Here is a 19113-nt window from a genome sequence, read left to right on the forward strand (position 1 = left end):
GTGCTTAATTGTTGTGTATGTATGTTCTTTTACAACCCTGTTATAGCCCAAGAGGGGCTGACAATAAAATAAAAAATAAATAAAGAAAATACGACTAGTGAAGGAAAGGTTCTCAATTTTCAAGCGTGTCCGAAAAATCTGCAGCTTTGTCATCCTTATCATTGGTGTTTTGTTGGCATATCCTACCCGGTAATATAGTTTTATTGCAACAGCCTGCCGTCTCCTATTTATTTTTTCGAGAAATTCGTTTATAGCAATAATTGGTTATAACAATGAAATTTTTATGGCACTTGAGTATTGTTACAAGTGGGTTTGATTTATTTCTACGGAGTTGCCGTGTGTACGTTGACTAAGATAAGCGAAAGTTGGCGCTATCTGCGCGTGTTGAAGCGACGCTTCTTGAGGACTCGTCAGTGATCTTAACAAGGTCAACTACGCACCCTCAGGCCATAGCGTACAAGGCCAAGGCGTCTTCAGCGTGCTTCAATCACAACCGGGGCAAGTGCTTCAAAATATGGGGCACGTGCGGAGATATACGGGGAGGTTTGTCACCGCACTGTTTTCTTTTTTCATCTATCTACTGCGCTCCTGGCGTAGCACTGTGAGCGTTACGATTGCCACTGCGATCCTGCACGAAGGTTCTCGGAACCATATCGATTCTTATGCGATCACTTGAAGCCGTGTCTAAAGATAAGAGTCGAGCTGCGCCCGCACGATGGTCGATATCTTCGAGTATCAAAGAAAGGCAGAGTTTGACCTTGTGGGGACTTGGGTGATTTCGGCCTCCGAGAAGGAAGCGGCCACCGGTTAATCGCAGACTCGTCCCAGTGGCGCTCTACCGGGCAGGTAAGCAAGGGACGGCAGTTGATGATACGCCTACTTGACTATCCCGGAGTTTGCTTTTTTAGATGCTTAATTGAGAAAACATTTCGAGCACTAGTGGGCGACTCCATGCACTGACGTGTTCGCTGCATCTTTTTCTCCGGAATATATTTTGCAACGCACCGAAAGCGCCGACTGTGGGACATATAATATAGGGCACAGCCTGCGCGTCCGTCCACAGTAGACGACCTTGCTTCCAGAGATGAAAATAGGCATTCGTCAACGCCTGTCGACCTCTCCTGATACTTCCAGGCGATATTTTCGTCAAGACCCAGTGATAACGAGAATCGGGATAGACTGAATAGCTGTGAGTTGTTACTGCAAGCAGTTTCTTTTGCGGAAAAACACGCTCGCCACTTCGTAAGTAGCATATCACCCGAGAAAGGGACGTTTGGAAAACGCGTTGAATCGGCGAAGGTGGATATTTGAAAGACTCTAACACACTCGCAGAAATATCCAGCAAACGATGAACTTTTAACAATGAACTTTTAATTGGTTCCTAGCCGCGAAGCGCTATACAAAGCCACGAAGAGATTACGTGGGGTGCAATGCCTGTAAAATATCGCAACAATGGTTGCTACTGTCAACAACATGCCCTCTGAACAAAGATGATTAGCATTTAAAACAATGTCTGCGGCTCAACGAAACGGCCAGGTGCTTCTCTCGACGTGTGTCCGGGTCTACGAGCACACATAATCACAATGGCAATAGCGAAATAAGGAAAACCCCACAATAGCTTACCTATCACGATCCGATAAGCACAGAAGCACAACAAGCAAAAGAAAGAAAAAGTGCCACAGAACCAATGGTCAACATGTTGAAACATTGGGGGTTTAACTGGTGCTGTTGCTGCCCAACCCCGATCCTTCCAATTGAACATTTGGAAGGACTACGTGAGCTGTTTTTTTCTCCAACTGCGTCGCGGACGCTGGGCACGGGGTGTTGCGGGGCGTGTTGGGCGGGGGGGGGGGGGGGGGCGAAGCGATATTTTTAGGTGTCGGCGAGCAGGTGCGTGCTTATCAACGAATCCTCCGAGAGAGCGCTGCTGACGACCAGGGAAGGCTAGCTATATATGAGCAGGATAATGTTGCTTTCGGCTACACCAACGAAAACAAATCTGTGTGGATCGGGCCGACGTTAGTCGAACAGGTATGCTTCTCTTTTAACTCCCTCGGATATTTTAAATTGATTGATTGTTTGATTTGTGGGGGTTAACGTCCCAAAATCACCATACGATTATGAGAGACGCCGTAGTGGAGGGCTCCGGAGATTTAGACCACCTGGGGTTCTTTTACGTGCATCCAAATCTGAACACACGGGCCTACAACAGTTCCGCCTCCATCGAAAATGCAGCCGCCGCAGCCGGGATCCGATCCCGTGACCTGTGGGCCAGCAGCCGAGTACCTTAGCCACTAGACCAACACGGCGGGGCAAAAACTTGCAGATATTTTAAGTGTTATAACTTTTGGTATTTGTAAACAATCTGGTCAGACCAGTCTCTTAACGAAGAAATTAGGGCTAGTTTGTAGTAACTTATAACACGTACACCCTCCCAAACACAAAGCAACAACCACGGGCGAAAGAGATGCGTAATTAAGTCTTTTACTTCTGTTATTTTTTTTTGGTTTGCGCTTGTTAAAATATACAAGTTACGTGTCTTAAAGTTGTGGCCAAAAAAAAAATATCACTTTATACGCGTTTAGTGCATAATTAACGACGAATGTTTAGCGGATCTCATGCTCGGCAGGAAACGTGACTGCTTCAGCGATGGCCTAAATGTTAGAATCATGTCAGTTGCAGCTGACCTTCGACTCACTGCAGCATTTTTTGATGTAGTTAGTAATGCAGTACTTCAATAGACCCGTGTAGCTTCTCGTTCTTCTAAAGGTACCGTTTCTGTGCAATATGCTTCTGTACACGATAGGTAATATTATATGCAACCACAAACCACGCTGCACATAGTATGTAATATGTATATTATATGTAGCATCTAATATAAGATTTAAGCCCCTTTGCACACATGCGGTAACAAGTCGCTCTATCTAGGCTGTAGCGTTGAAGCCAACCAAAAGAAATGCTTCGCGAGAGAAAAAAAAAGGGGCGGGGACATCTACTGATCCGATTGCATGAACGGAGCTGAAAAAAATATATAGGAATTCTTCAGAAAGAAAGTCTTTTAGTCGAGAAAAATTTTACGTTCGTCTCAGGATCGAACGTCATTCCTGGGCGGTCGCTCTATACGATCGAACCAAAAAGCCTTGCGGGTAGCAGGGTAATCGAAACTAACTGAAATCTAAAAGCACACATCGCAGTTGAACAAAAAAGGTTGTCATTTTCCGGAGACTCAAAACGGGATCATCACCTGAGCAATGAATCCATCATAACAACTAGAGGGGAGACCAGAAGTTCGCAATGTAGGACACAGTCTGCGATGAATATAAATGGAAGCACAAGAAAACGTTGTTTTAGGTATATACGTATGAGACCATGTGGCCTATTTTTCTGACCCACGAGAGAAGTCTATCACGAATGACAGCAATGCCAGCAGTTCGTGAAGCGCTTGGTAGCCGCAAATCTATTCTTCGCCAACTGGTGCAACATTTTTGGGCAAAGTGGTCACGGACATACGCTGCATAGCTTTGCGAAAGAAAAAAAAAACGGGGAAAACGTGAAAATGAAACACCAACATCACTCGTAGAAAGTCACCAAAACATCGAAATTGGAAAATCTGAGAGGCAGAAGCTGATGCAGTATCACAAGATTGTCTCTCTTACTGTCTCTGAATGTCTCTCTCACATTTTGCTATTTCGAAGTCTTGGAGGCTTTCTCCCGGTGTAACCATGTACCAAACCAAAATTTTTCAATTTTGCTTTCGCATATATACACGCACACACACAAATGCACACACGAACATACAAAAAGTATTGTTGAGTCCCTCCTTCTCCATTGAAAAAAAAAATTCTAGTTACACCTCTGAACTTGCCCAAAAAACTACCACTCTCTTGAACACCGATATTAGCTGTTACGACCGGCCCTGGGGAGCCAAGCAGGAAGTGTTTGGGGGAGAACCGGTTCTTGACCGACGGTGAAGGCCACCCCCACCTCCCCATTCGGGTTCCTCCTCGCCGGGAGAGCTCCGGGGTCTGCTGTGCGTTCGTGACCATGTTTGGTAACATTTTAGGGCGCCGTGACCATATATGGACCTCGTGTTAGGATGTGCCACTCCATGTGTTGTGAGGTGTGTTTCCCCCTCTCTCGTGGCCGAGGTGCCGGAGACACCGTATTGGCTGACGATGCGGACGGGGCGCCCAGTGTCAACGGCGCGGCGCTATAAAATGCCGAAGACGTTTTGTATCACACTCACTCTTCTCTCTTTGGGTCAGTTGACCACTTCTTCACATGTAAATAAATCTCTGTTGTTCGTTCGGGCGCTTCTTCTCGCTGAATTGTTGGACGATGGATCCTGCGACGGGGCCAGCTACCGAAAACGAGACCGGCAGGACCCGGAGTCCCAACATAGCCGAGCATGAATGCTTCACGCATCACCCGTGAATGAGTGAAGATGCGACGCCTCACTCATGAATGACGCCACATTGTCACCCGAGCACTTGAGTTTGCTTCCGGTCCATAGAGTGGGCTGTTATCGCTTTTGTGCCTTCTACGCCTAGCAATCGCTGTTGGTATCTGCACGCGCATTGATGTCGGCAGATTGTTCTCTCTAAAAGACGACGAAAAAACGACCCCGAATGAGTCAACATTTGTCGTACACAATAACGCCTCGAATCAATAACACAGCATGCGTTTGTATGGAGCGGCCTTTCGTCCATCGATTCGCGAGCACATGCCGGCGGTTGTATACGGTCTCATTCAAGAAACAGTTGGCTGCGCTCAGCATTGTCCACGAGAGAAAACGTAGGGCGCGAACGTGTACGCTGAATATTTATATGTGAGGGCGCCATGTATATACTCTAAGTGATAGTCTCTAATACGTGACAGTCCCCAAGTGATAGTCTTTAATACGTGATAGTCTCCAATGACGCTAAGTGAGAGACTGACTCAGGTCTCCCGCTTCGTTTTATGCCAGGTGAATATGCGGTCTTTTAAAAGAATAGTCTGCCACAATGCAAGCGCCGTGGGTTCATTGTTCACTGCGGCAGCCGCATTGCGATGAAGATGAAATGCTCGAAGTCTGTGTATTGTGCGATGTCAGTGGACGTCAAAGAACCCCAGATGGTCGAAACTGTCGGAACACTCCATTACGGCGTCTCTCACAATCACGTCGGGGTTTTGGGACGTAAAACCCTTGATATTGTGATTACACCGCAAGCGAGTTCTGGCCTGGTGTCTTGCTTCTCGCCGCTCGTTTATGCGTCACCTATAGTTACGTGGGAAGAATTACAGCTGATGACTACTGAACAGGACACGGAAAGCAGAAGAGTAGGTCTGAAAATTAGTATGCACAAACTGAGGTAATGTGCAACAGTCTCGAAAGAAAACGACGCTTTGCGATATGTGGAGAGACACTGGAGGTTGTAAAGGAATGTCAACTTAGGACAGGTAGTAACCGCGGAGCCGACCCTTGAGAGGGAAATAACTAGAAGGATAAGGATGAGGTGGATCATATTCGGCAAGCATTCTAAAATTATTAATGCTTATCTGCCACTAGCCCTCAAGAGGAAAGTATATAATAGCTGCATCGTGCCAGCACTTACCTATGGAACAAAAAAAAATGGAGGCTTACAAGGAGGGTTCAGCTCGAATTGAGGACGGCGTAGCGAGTGATGGAAATAAAACGATAGGTGTAACCTTAAGCGTCAAGAAGAGAGCAGAGTGGGTCAGGGAACAAACCGGGGATTAGGATATCGTTGTTGAAATCAAGAACAAGGAAGGAAGAGGAGGAAGAAAGTTTAAGTGGAAAGACAGGGAGGTTAGCCAGTTCTTAGACCGGCTGGCTACCCTGTGCTGGGGAAAGGGGTGAGGGAAATTAAAGATGTTAAAAAGAAATGTTGCGAAGAGAGAAGAAGAAATGGACATGGGCTGAGCACGTATATCACGTAGGAAGGATTACCACTGGTCATTGAGGGTAGCTGACTGCATGGATTCCCAGAGAAGGGAAACGCACGACGGGGAGAGAGAAAGTTAGGTGGGCCGATGAGATTAAAAAATTTCGCAGGTATAACTTGGCAGCAGAAATCACAAGACCGGATTGATTTAGGAATCATGGGGGATGCCTTTGCCTGTAGTGGGCGTAGTGAGGCTGATGATGATGATGATGAAGATGATGATGGTGATGATGATGATAGCTGCGCAGGTATAACTTGGCAGCAGAAATCACAAGAACGGGTTGATTTAGAGATCATGGGAGAGGCCCTTGCCTGTAGTGGGCGTAGTCAGGATGATGATGATGATGATGATGATGATGATGATGATGATGATGGCGCAGTGAACTCATCGCAAGGGCCTCAGCGGAAGTGGGCGGGGAAACTGTCGAGGGACGCTGCGTTGAGACATCGCCGAATTTACTGCATTTCATTCTCACCTGAACCACTCGAACTGTATTATACGCTGCGTACGCAAATGATATCATTCCCAGAACACGCCATATGTCCGAACAACGCGCGTCTCCCTGCGCGTGCCATCTTTTACGTGTGAAATGCACGGCTAAAAGTAAGCGCAGGCTTGTGCAGCTGTTATGATGGCTGTTATATCCACAGACTTTCGTAGTAATACACTGTAGAGGGAGATCTGGCGCTTGAGGCTATGCTATACCTGCAACGCACTGCGCTTCAGACAGCATGGGAACGATGGATTTGTCTAATGCTCTTTAGGCTACATTTAATTGGCTCCATGCCGCATGAAATCACTTGGGCGAAAGACGATGTGCAGCTAACGCTCAGCAAATTGCAGTGCCAACGTTTTCTCTAGTAAATATTGTTGGAAACTCTTTGGTTATAGCATTACACGCGCCAATTAAAAGACATTTCTTAACTGCCCTGTCAGTAAAAGGAACAGATGCCTGCTACTTAATGTGGACTTTCTCGACGGTACAGTGCATTATAATGGACGGTCTTACAAATGTACTCAGAACAACGTAAGTATATACAGCAAATATATATTGGTATATAATTAAGAAAAACATTTACTAATAATCATGACTTCCCTCTGCGTCCGTGTTCAGCGCATCTTAGTTTTGTTGCAATAATAATATTTGGGATATCAATCACCAAAACCATGATATTATTATCAGGCATGCTTCTGAAGGGTTTTGCTTATCTTTGATTTATTAACGTGCAGTCAAACCGCACACTACGTGAGCCCCTACTATTCCGACTGATTGCAGTGCGACTGCCATGGTCGGTGTTTCAGAAGGACCAGAGAGACCACAGAACCGATACGTCTTCGGTTTATTGTTGACAGAACAGGAAATAAAAAATGCAGAGCGTGCCCCTGGCTACTTCTTCTCCCTCGCCTCCGAGCTCCATCTTCAATCTGTTTTCTACATCTTCCCGCCGGCCAAATTCAACCGAAGCAACCTTCGAGCGCAATACAACAGTTGAATAGGCCTCTTGACTAATTTTCCTTCAGGTGTACGAAGCAAGCATGTTCTCACTAGTCCATCTTTGCCTGGGAAAATCTTTTCCACCTTGCAGAGTTTCCGAGTTCTTTTTTGCGCTTCTCCAAGCAGAAGTACATCTCCTTCCTGTACATTTGTGTGACGCTCTGTTTTTCTGCTGGCACACTCAAGCTCCCTCAGGTACTCTTTTTTCCATCTGGTCCACCATGTCATCATTGCCCGTTTTCTTGCACTCCAGTAATTCAGCAAACTGTATTCTCCGAGTATGTTTTCTTCCTGCTTGTTCATTGCTTGCCTGCCTCCTATAACGTCCACCGGTGTGATGGGTTGTGGCTCGTTAGGATCGTCATACACATAAGTAAGAGGCCGGTTGTTAAGTACTCTTTCTGCTTCAACAACCACAGTCCGTAGTTCTTCTTCATTCAAAAGTTGAGCACCTATAGTTTTTTTGCCATGGATGTCTTAAAGCTTCTGATCAGTCTTTCATAAAATCCTCCCCACCATGGAGCTAACTCTACAATAAACTTCCATTTTATTTTCAGGTTACTGGTTTACTGTTGAACCCTTTCATCTTCCATCTTTAATATCTTCTTCATCTCTTTCTCAGATTTCCTGAATGCTCTTGCATTATCACTGTAAATAGTTGTACACAATCCTCTTCTAGCTACGAATCTTCGGAATGCTTGTATAAACGCTTCTGATGACATCCTTTTGACTAACTCCATTTGTATGGCTCTTGTTACTGCACACGTAAGTATCACAATGTAAAACTTCGCAATTTTTTCACCTTTCTCCTCTCGAGCATTTAGCGGTCCGGCAAAGTCTATACCAACTGCGTCAAATGGCCTCGTTTGTGTTATCCTGTCAGCTGGTAGTGGTGGAATTTCTTGTACCATTGGTCTAGAATTGAATCTCCTACATGTGATGCATTTCTTTATCACATATTTCACCATCTGTCAGGCACGCACAATCCAAAACTTCGTTCTTAGATGTGTCAATGTTGTCGCAACGCCACCGTGCATTGTTACTTGGTGCGCGTTCAGAACTAGGAGTTTTGAAAAGTGACTTTCTCTTGGTAAAATAATAGGATGCTTCTCATCAAAGCTCAAATCACTCCACTGAAGCCTCCCTTTTACTCTTAGGACACCTTCATCATCTTCGAAGATGTTCGTGCCGTACAGATTCATGTTGTCATATATTCGTGTCACTGCATTTTGTAGCGTTTTCTGCTCCTCCTTTATCAGCACAAACTCTGCCTTGTCCAATTCTTCTCCTGTCAGCGAACCTGTTTTCCTTTCTTTTCGTCGGTTTCCTATATAACGCATCACCCACGCGGTAACTCGTAACGCTTTCTTGTATGATCCAAATCTGCTCACATCAATTATCTTTTCTTCACCCGTGGTGGTAATTAAGCTTGCCATGGTCTTTTCTTCGGCTTTGTTGTCATCACTGTCCGATTCTTGCGTGATGTCATAATCAGCTAGGCCTTTGTTTTTCATTATTGATCCACGTGGGGCCTTTCCACCATAATTCACTGTCCAGCAAACGTTTCATCTTCATCCCCCTTGTCATCAAATCCGCAGGATTTTCATCACTTTTAACATAACCCCATTGACTCTCATTGGACTTGCTCTTAATTTCTGCTGCGCGGTTGCGAACAAACAGATCTTTCGTTTTGTTTGACTTTATCCAGCATAACACAATTTGAGAGTGAGTCCAGAATTTCACACTCCTCAGTTTCCTGATGAAATTCTCGGTTATATGACAGGCCAATCTGACTGATATTGTGGACGCCAACAACTCCAATCTTGCTAGTGTGATCTTTTTGATTGAAGCGACTCTACCTTTTGCAATGATTAAATTGGCTTCATTGCTTCCATCGGAGTATTCTGTTACAATGTATGCTGCTGCTCCATACGCCATTGGACTCGCATCGGAGAACACGTGTAGAGTCGATGCTTTCACTTCAGCTTGCTTGTTGTCATAGCATTTGTTAACGATGAAGTCATCTAAGTGCTGAAGCTCCTCCGACCAGTCCTTCCAAGCTGATCTATGCTGGCTTGGTAACGGGTCATCCCATTTCAGTTTATCCATCCAAATTTTTTGCAGCAATATTTTTGCTCTATCTGAAAATGGTGTCAAAAAACCTATAGGGTCATATAGCTTTGCCATGGCCTGCAAAACCTGTCTTTTTGAGAGTTGTCTCATGTCCTTGTCATTTCGCCATGTAGTGTCGGGAAAACTCAACACGTCGTCTACGAAATTCCATTTCAGTCCCACAATCTTGATTTGTCCCTGTTTTCTTATCCCTCGATCCAGATCCTCTCCTTCTTCATCAAATAGTTTTCTTAGCTCGGCGTCATTTGAAGTCCATTTTCTTAAATTCTTTCCCGCTTTGCGAAAAATATCTCGTGCTTCTTTGTATATCTTTGTCGATGTCGAGTATTCTTCGGCTCCTAGTAAAACGTCATCGACGTAGATTCCTTTCCGGAGTTGCGCCACAACTGCAGGATATTTTTCTTCGAATTTATCCAAATGTCGATGAATTGTGGCCGCTAGAAGGAAGCTACTTGGTGTAGTTCCGAAAGTAACCCTCGTCATCCTCCACGTTTTTGTCTTCGGGGTTGGCATATCTTCGCTGGGTATTCTTTCCCACCACATGAATCGCAGTGCATCTCGGTCATTTTCATGTATATTTATCTGTGAAAATGCTTTTTTCACGTCAGATGACATGGCGATCTTGTGGTGTCGAAAGTTCATCAGCAAACTTGTGTTGTCGGGCTGTATGTTTGGCCCCTTTTCCAAGTGGTCATTCAAGGATTCACTTGGTTCTGGCTTGACGATGCGTCAAAGACAATCCGTATTTTTGTCGTTGTTCGGTCCTTCTTAATTACTGCTTCATGCGGCAGGTAGTATACAAATTTGTTCTGTATATCGAATCCAGCATCTTCTTCGACGTTTTCTGCTATTTCTTGCTCGAAGTACTCTCGAATAGCTTTGTCATAGGCTAGGAGTTTATCTTTATCCTTGCATAATTTCCTGGTCACCTGGATAAGCCTCTTCTCTGCAATGGTCTTGTTGTCGTCCAATGTCACGTTTTCCTTCCATGGTAGCCGCACTTGGTATCTTTCTGTCTTGAACTCCATTGTTTGTAGGACGTAGTCTGGCACATGTTCATCGTTCATCTTTGTTGCTGGTTTCTCCTTGATGCCCATGTTTTACAAGTCCCAGAATTTCTGCAGTTCGTCCACAGTCGTGTCCGACTTGGCACTGACCTTGAGTACCATAATCGTCGATGATTTCATCGGCACACAATGAAGTCCTACAGGACCTTGGACCGTCCATCCCAATATTGTTTCTATTGCCATTACTTTTGGATGAATCTCGCAAATGCGACCAGTGACTACTGTCCAGTAATAATCTGCTCCAATTAGTATAGTAGTTTCCATATTTTTTCTTTCTTTGTTCGTCTTCTCGTTGTCATCAGCCAAACAAATTCCCGTCGATCTTGCTCTTTCGTGTATTGTCAATGGTGGCGATGGTAGCACGTCACAGGATATAACTACTATCTCCAGTGCCTCAATCGTGACTGGCTCGGAGATGGGATCCTTCCTCACGCTGACCTCGACGACTTTCATGTCTAGTTCCATCTCTCCTCCTCCAAATGATCCTACAGTAATCCTTTCGGATCTTTTTACCTTGCACGCTAGTTTTCTTGACAATCTTTTGAGGATGAATCTCCTCTGGCTCCCGTTGTCCAGCAGAATCCGTACGTAGCACCCGCTGTCTTCTCCCTTCATCCACGAAAAGGTTGTCAGCAGTAGTATGCACTTGTGTTCATCAGACTGCTGTGCGTGCATGTTGCAGGACTTGCTGGTGTCTAACCGGTAAGGTTGCGCGCTTTTACGCACTTGCTCAACATCATTACCGCTTCGCTGCTGTGCTGACTTTGCTGCAGGCGTACGTGGTCGACACATGGATGTCGCGTGCCTTCCCTTGCATGTTTTGCAGCGTACGTTAGCGCGCCGCATATCTTCGCCGTGTGGTGAGGTCTGGTGCATCTGAAGCACCTTCGTTCCCGTTGCAAGGCTTCTTTCTTCTGTTGCATACTAATGCTTCTTCTTCAATCTTCCTTGTAGTGTCCAGTCATCTCACAGAAGATGCATTTTGTTAATGGAGGTGCTTTGAAGCGTAGATGTTCTAGTCCGCCTCATACTGTGTGGTGACTGGGTAACGTCGTATTTTTCCTCTCGAGTTTCTTCTCTGCTGCGTATGTATATCTTTAAAAACTCCATAATATCTTTCAAACTGCTCGTGCTGTATCTTGACGCTGAGTACAATTCCGTAGTTGCCGGTCTGTTGTCACCTTTCTCTATCTCTTTCATCTTCATTTCAATCCTCATATCCACCGGTAGCGCATATTTTACAACAGGAGCTATCCCTGTGGCGTAACTAACCATTTTCACTCCTATCGACTGCAGTGCTCGTGTGTTTACTTGCAACTTTTGTGAGAGTTTATTCAACCCATCTACATCTTTATGACTCTTCAGTGCTTCCAAGTTTGCAAGCTCTTTTATATAGGTCTCTCTTAAATTATCTTCTCGTCCGAAGGTTTCTTTCAGAAAAGCGACTGCATGCTCGTAATTCTGATCAGAAAACTGCAAACCTTCTATGAGGAACGCAGCCTCCCTGCTCAGAGACGCCAGAAGGTAATTAAATTTTTGATTCTTCGGCATGTTCACTCTGTTCAATTCAATTCAATTTTTATTTACCAGAAAAGCAATCTGGAGGGACACCTGGGCAAAAAGCTGTCGCAGCAGCTTGACGAAAGCGCAGGGTCTCTTACATGGTAATAGCACATATATGACACATGTCAACAAATGTTTTTACATAGCATTCGCATAGAAAGCATTATACATACAGATCAGCATACAACACACTCATACATAAAATGTAACAATGACACTTCAACAAGAACGAAGGGAATGCGTTGTTATAAAGATAAAAAGTAGTCACGCAGATGTTTTTTTTTTAATTTAATGTGGTTGTGTGCTTGTACCGGTTGAGTATGGTTGGAATATTATGAGCTAGTGATTGCAGGCTGTAGTTGTTCTGAGACAAAGGCACCTTCCATACTTTAGGGTTGCGTGTGAGTTTCGTGTTGTTGTGCGGTTGTAGCTTAGCGTGTGACGTAAAGTAATCTTTAACATTTTGGGATAAGAAATATATTTTTCTAATAATCTACATTCATATAGCCTGTCGACGCGGTGTAACATATCGTTTCTCGGATTGAACACATGACTTCAGCAGCCAAGATACGAAAATGAGAGTGCTTATGGTTCGGGGCTTCATCGTCTTTTTTTTTTTCCTGCCAAACAGGCGATCGCCGCTGTAGCAAGTTGCGATGACTGTATACATCGCAACAACTGCAGAAGTGCCCCCCTTGATTTGCGCAACTCCACCATACGTGGTGCAAATTCGTTTGGAAACCTCCCTCGCAGTGAGCCAACAACTCGAAAGCAAGCAAGTAAACAATGAAGTCCCTGTTATCGAGATAGTTGGGCGGTAAACACAGCATTTTCTACCGCGCAAACAAGACCAAAAGGTCGCAGGAAGACAGAGAGGCTGGCGACTTACAACGGGTGAACACGGGAAGCCTCATTCGGGAGCTTTCGTTTCGACACGGAGAAGTCGTTCCGTGATGACCTACAGGTCTGTCCTTGCGAGGTACTGTCTGATAGCTTTAGCATGCTGTCCTTACTCTAAGGGAGAAGAAAAAGTTACTCCTTCAGGTCAGCCATCCCTTACCATGCAAATGACTCTTTAATAAGACATGTTTGCTTTCTTTTCTGTCTCACGACTCTTCGAAGAGAGTATACACTCTAAAAAAAAAAAGAGCGAGTAAAAGGGTGTCTTTTTGTCCCACAACAATAGTCGTCAACTATATTGCGTTCCATTCTTGCGCTTTCGCCCCGCGCCCGGTACATTCCGGTCACGATCGACATGCCCATTATCAGGGTTACAGTGCGTTCTCGATAGGAAAGTGGCCAGCGCCGAGTTTTCATTAAAGGAAGCGCACGCAAGCCTGATGACGATTGTTGTTGTGGGAAAAAAGACACCCTTTTTACTCGATATTTTTTTTAGAGTGTAGTGATGACGGGAGTAGACGAGCCTCTTTGAAGAGAGTCGTATATTGGCAAGTCGGGATTCAGGAATCACAAAGGCGAGTCCGAGCATTCACAGTTTGTTCTTAGAGTGCATCAGAAGTAGCGGTAAACACCTACTCCTATAGCATTAGCTTTTCAAGCTGTTTTATGTGTCACTCGTAGTCTTTGATCGTTCATCAAACAGTTGTTGCATGCTAAAGACGATGGGATACGCTGATCTCTTCTTATATGCTACGAGAAACTTGAAGCCATCACAAGAATTGTTCACTAACAGCCGTGCTACACTAAATTTGAGAACACAGATGCAAACCCATGGACTATATGCCGACTTCTCAAATATTGGTTAAGAAAATGCTGGTAAAAGAAGTTACAAGGATTGCTGTTTCTGCCGTTTCCATAACTTTGCCCAGGAGATTCTCTGAAGTGTACAATGAAAAGATAAAAGGACCTTTATGTCGAAGAATGTACGTCGACGAAGGGCAGTTCGCAATAGGTTTGAAATGTGGCGATCACATGTTTCCCGGAAGAAATCGTATCACCTTCAGTAAACTGAAATTGGAATGGTCTGTGCAGGTCCACCATGGCTCGAGCAGTACTTTTCGTCCTTGCGGTTATCGTTGCCGCCCTGGACGTTGAAGCAGGTACGTGATTCTCGCATATGAAACGACTGACCGATTCGATTGTTCTTTAATACCTGCCGTACTTCGGTCTGCTGCAGCCGTGCTGAAGGACGGTCCGCGCACCGCGAGGTCATCGGCCGACGTACGGGCGGCAGAGGCGGCACGTCGCGAACGCCTGGTGGACGAGATCCGTCGGCAGCAAGAGCTGCTCGAGCTGTCGGCCGACCACCTGGGGGACGACACCGAGGAGCACCGCTTCCGCAGGCTGCTCGAGAAGTTTGTGTACGCGCTCAACGTGCGGACCATCGTCGGTGCCATTCGCGACACCGTATGCTCGCCGTTTGTACCATGCATGTCTCTCTACGCACGATTGCGACTAAAATGTTTCTGTCGTCCAGCACACAGGCGTTTAAGCCAGAAGTAATCGTCGATTGTCCTAAGTATCGGAGTCTATTGTCTCTAGAATTGTAGCTGCAAACATTTTAAAATTAATCGAAAACTAGCGGAGTTGTAAGATACTGTCACACACTTCAAGTGCTTTCTCTCTTCTGCCATCCAGACGTACGTGCTGGAAGCTACATAGGGAGGATTTACTCGTTCGAAAGATCCTACGCCACGCGCACTTCATTAACTTGAACGCGTTATGGGAAAACCACCGTTCTCTTCAAGTTCAGGAGAAAGCCAGTTTTTCAACTATGTAATTTTAGCAGAGCACAGAGCGCGGCGCCTGGCAAATGAAGGCACTCCATGGCAAAAAAGCACATTTGGTACGAACGCCGCTCTTGTTTTATGCCAGCTGTCGACCAACAGAGGCAATGTAGCTGCTGTGTGACGAAAACTATGCTGCATATCAGCCTTCCAAGGCTCAGGAACTAGTGTCGTTTGTTGTCATCTGGAATCCCGTTCTTCAACCTTGTGTTATTCATTCGGGATTATCAAAGACGATCGGCTTTCTTGGGATACTTTAACGCAGAAATGGTCACTACAATATTCGGAGATGCTCTCTAACGACACCTATTATAAAGGCGAATACTATATAACGCTCGAGCAATTTTACATTCCATGTAAGCTCTTACGATTTCAAAAACCTGAAATGTTTCCGAAAAAAAATCAATTTCAAAAACAACAATAAATGGGTGTGAGTGGCATCCTAAGATCCGTATGATACAAGTACTCCCACAGAAGACCTGGCACACGCCCGATTAAACAGATTGGAGTGGGACGCTGATATATAGGACAGGGACGAAAATTACGAGGCGTTGAGCGCGGCCACGCTAAAAGGAGTGGGCAGTTAAAAAAAATGTGAAAGTTACAAGACATATAGCTATTCATATTCCAACCAATATTAGAAGCGAACTCGCCGTCTATATACCTCGCCTGCCCTAAATGTCCAGAATGAGATATCATGGACAAATGGTAATAATTCGAATACCTTCTGATTTCCCCATGTGTGTAAGCTTCCCTTCATTTTGCAGGCAAGTGTCGACAGTTGTCTGACGTTATCTTTCTTTTCAAGAAAAGTCATACTCACCTAGTGACGACAGGGTGCGAGGGAGAGCTGTAAAAATGATGGAAAAGTATAGGCTTGTCAACCAGAAATATGATATCCGGCTCGCAGGCCTACGCGAAGAGAATGGGAAAGGGTAACCAACTTTATGGGATCAGCAGATTGTGGCGGCTCGGCCGAATGTCACGATGTCTCTTCATGTGCTAGCGGTATATCTGTTCATACGCATATTGACTATAGCGGATGTTAGTGGAACCACAATTGACGTAGTACACGTTTGGTACGTTACCTTCTTCCCCGCAAAATACGTAAGCGCTCTGCCACTCGAGCCACCAATTGGCTTTGGCAGGCCTAGTCACATGTACTGTTTTATTTGAAGAAATAAAAGGTATTATTATTATTATTATTATTATTATTATTATTATTATTATTATTATTATTATTATTATTATTATTATTATTATTATTATTATTATTATTATTATTATTATTATTATTATTATTATTATTATTAATGAACGCAAAAGGAGGCCAAAGCGCACTAGCAGAAAATGTACGCTTGTGGTTCACATGTGCGTGTTTATTTTTCCTTTGGCTTACAGATTACCGGAGAAATCACGCCTGCCCACATAATCGAGAAGACTCACGAAATTCTCGGCGAGGCATCATCGGTAAGCTGGATCGGCATAGCCAGGACGGGGAGTGGGGGGGGGGGTCAAAATTTCTATGCAAATTTTCAGTTTTGCACGTGCAAAATATACGCAGTTTGCTGGTATAGAGTGGGAGCAGCAGGCAAATGACCGAGTTGATTGATGGAACATGGGAGAGGCCATTTGTCCAGTGGTGGGCGTAGTCAGGTTGATGATGATGATGATGATGATGATATATACGTACACATAAAAACACACTTACGAAGATAGAGAAGGCGTGGCTAACCCCTGTCCCCCCTCCGAAAAAAACTTATCCATACGCTCTGGCAAGTCGATCTCTCTAGCTCGGTCATACAGTTTTTTGAGGAACAGATTAACTCGAACATAAAAACAGGTACTCAGAATCAGAGACCTCGTTAAATGCTTCGTATGGTCCGTCAAATTGGTGCAACGCGAGGTTCCTTTAGGTGTTGCAGAATTTAAGGGCTTGAAAATAACAGCGCTGAATGATAGTGCTTGAGGAATCGAATAGATAGAAATCCCGAAAGTTAGGTCATCATTTCATTGCTACATTTCTTATTCTGATTCATGGTTCTTAACGGATATTTCTTTGGATGGTTTCAACTTCCGTTTCATGCTGCGCCAGATATTTCTTGCCGTTAACATTTCGACAAGAATAATTTAACGTGATATGCATTATACCGTGCTGATCTCGTTTTGGTGTCAAAACTCAGTGATGTATGCAGAAACAAACAAACAAACAAACAAACAGACACACAAACAAACAAACACGTGAAAGTAGAATTAGGGTATATGACTCACACGGCCAACACTAAGTCAAGACAACCTAAATTATTCACGGCAGTGGGCAGAATAAATATTTCTGCATAATGTGTTCCAAAGATAAGCGTTTAAGATTTCTACTGCGGTCAATGATACTTGTGAACGCTGACTTGCAGGCTTTAAAAAGGCGCTGAAAAAATTTCACTCTCGCACTACGTATTGCAGTGATGTAGAAATGCACAGATCTATACTGATGAACACGACGCCTAAGAGACAACCCTCAAGTAGCCCAGAGTGACCATCATGTACAACCATTTCCGCTGCGGCTATGCATGACTCATGAAAGCCTGAAATATTCAGTTCGTTTGAATGTTGGCATCACGGTCAAGAGGTAAATAGTTCGTTGTTCTCAGTTATATGCCTGCATGTTTCCAATTCCTTAGTATTTTTTTATTATCTTTATAGTTGTGCATGTAATGTACAGTCGCGCTCTGCATGAGTCGCAACACGCTGTCCGTGCTCCAAATGATGCAAACCCTGCTAAGTGGCACCTACACTGAAAAAAGTTTAGTGAAATAAACTCTGAATTAGAGGTACTTTCTAAACCAATTTTATGTTTGTCGGTTTCATTGTTCACGCTTAGGGTCACTCAACCACATCCAGCGTGTTGCAACTCATACTCATGTGCGATTGTAGATCCTCATAAACTGCCTGAAAGTGTTCGAGCTATAGCTACGAATATTCACACTTTTAAACGAATACGCGTTGATTAGTGCGATACATTTGTCGAGCAGCTTCAAGTGAATACCACATTCATATTGGGCCATGTATTTCCCTTGTAAATTTGACCTTGACCTGCCATAATGAAAACGTGTAAGGCGGTTGCATATCTGCCTCATGCGGAAACATTGTTTCTATTTCTCTTTCTTGATTGTTGATGTTGCTGCAATTAAAAAAAAACGTATGTTTCTTGCTTCCTTCTAGCTCGCCGTCGGCATTGTCCAGTTTCTGAAGAACATGGGGCCCCTGACCTTCAAAATTTTCATGCACAGAATTTTAACTGGTGAAGAAGTTTAACGACAAGCGTAGCCCTGCTGGACGTCTATAACGGGAACTTCCACACTGGCAAGAATATCACGTGTAAATAAACGCACAGAACTATAGGTGTTGTAGACGGGGAAACGACACACACAAATGCTAGCAACTAGATGACATGATTGGCTACTTTAGAAAGAAAAAATACGGTGCTGGAACAACAACAACAAAAAAAAACAATATGGTAAGGGTATAGAAAAAGAGAGACAAAAGACAGGGCAAACATTGTGGTCTGCACAGGGGCAAGCTGCCGGCTCACAGTGCATATACAGCGTCTGAGCAGCGCATCTTTGGAAGCACTGGCATGTACAATTTCGTTGTAAGTGCGGGTGATCTCATTGAGCGTATTCAGTACTGTGCCCATCTCTGCGTCTTTTATCTATAAAAAAAAAAAAGCGTGGATATATATAATGCTTGTGGGAGTCGGTAGAAATGCACACTTATTTGCTGAATGCGACACAAACTGGAAGTTTAAATAAATACGACAAAACGTAAACACTGAGCTTTATAAATACGAAGAAAAAGAGGGAATGCGTCAAAAATAAAAGGCGCGCCAACAAATAAAGACCTGCAAACATATTGCAGTCAAAATATATTACTCTCTTGTAGGATATTACTTTGCATTATTTTTGCACTATACTGCGTTGAGCAGATGCACTGCACGTAAAGTGCTTGGTGCCTCATTCTATCTAGAAGTTGTATCTCATTGTACAATGAAAGGCCGACAGCCATTCCGATGAGGAAGACATGGTTGCGGTACCTAAGAGCAGTGCCGAGCCCAGAAGTGGGGCATCGTAGCTTGTTCGCATCGTGCATGACTCGCGCTCATGAATGC

The 19113-nt window shown here is 44.3% G+C and overlaps 1 protein-coding gene across 2 annotated transcripts; it reads left to right on the plus strand.

Moving 5' to 3' along the window:
• The first annotated feature begins 733 nt into the window (after positions 1-733).
• Positions 734-18873, plus strand: LOC119173845 (uncharacterized). 2 transcript variants are annotated; one of them, XM_075895563.1, is made up of 5 exons: positions 734-846; positions 14197-14264; positions 14342-14571; positions 16353-16421; positions 18168-18873. In XM_075895563.1, the coding sequence occupies exons 2-5, from the start codon at positions 14204-14206 to the stop codon at positions 18258-18260; spliced, it is 453 nt and encodes a 150-aa protein (XP_075751678.1). In that variant the 5' UTR covers positions 734-846; positions 14197-14203; the 3' UTR covers positions 18261-18873. The 2 variants fall into 2 exon arrangements, with proteins under 2 accessions (XP_075751678.1, XP_037280525.2); XM_037424628.2 differs by lacking the exon at positions 734-846 and adding an exon at positions 1898-2031.
• The last annotated feature ends 240 nt before the right edge of the window (positions 18874-19113 follow it).

This window comes from Rhipicephalus microplus, chromosome 5, assembly GCF_043290135.1.
Source record: "Rhipicephalus microplus isolate Deutch F79 chromosome 5, USDA_Rmic, whole genome shotgun sequence".
Lineage (NCBI taxonomy): Eukaryota > Metazoa > Arthropoda > Arachnida > Ixodida > Ixodidae > Rhipicephalus > Rhipicephalus microplus.

Coding starts and splice junctions, on each gene's coding strand:
- LOC119173845 (XM_075895563.1), top strand. CDS start 14,204: ATGGCTCGAGCAGTACTTTTCGTCCTTGCGGTTATCGTTGCCGCCCTG. Junction 14,265..14,341: donor CGCCCTGGACGTTGAAGCAG/GTACGTGATTCT, acceptor GGTCTGCTGCAG/CCGTGCTGAAGGACGGTCCG. Junction 14,572..16,352: donor TCGGTGCCATTCGCGACACC/GTATGCTCGCCG, acceptor TTTGGCTTACAG/ATTACCGGAGAAATCACGCC.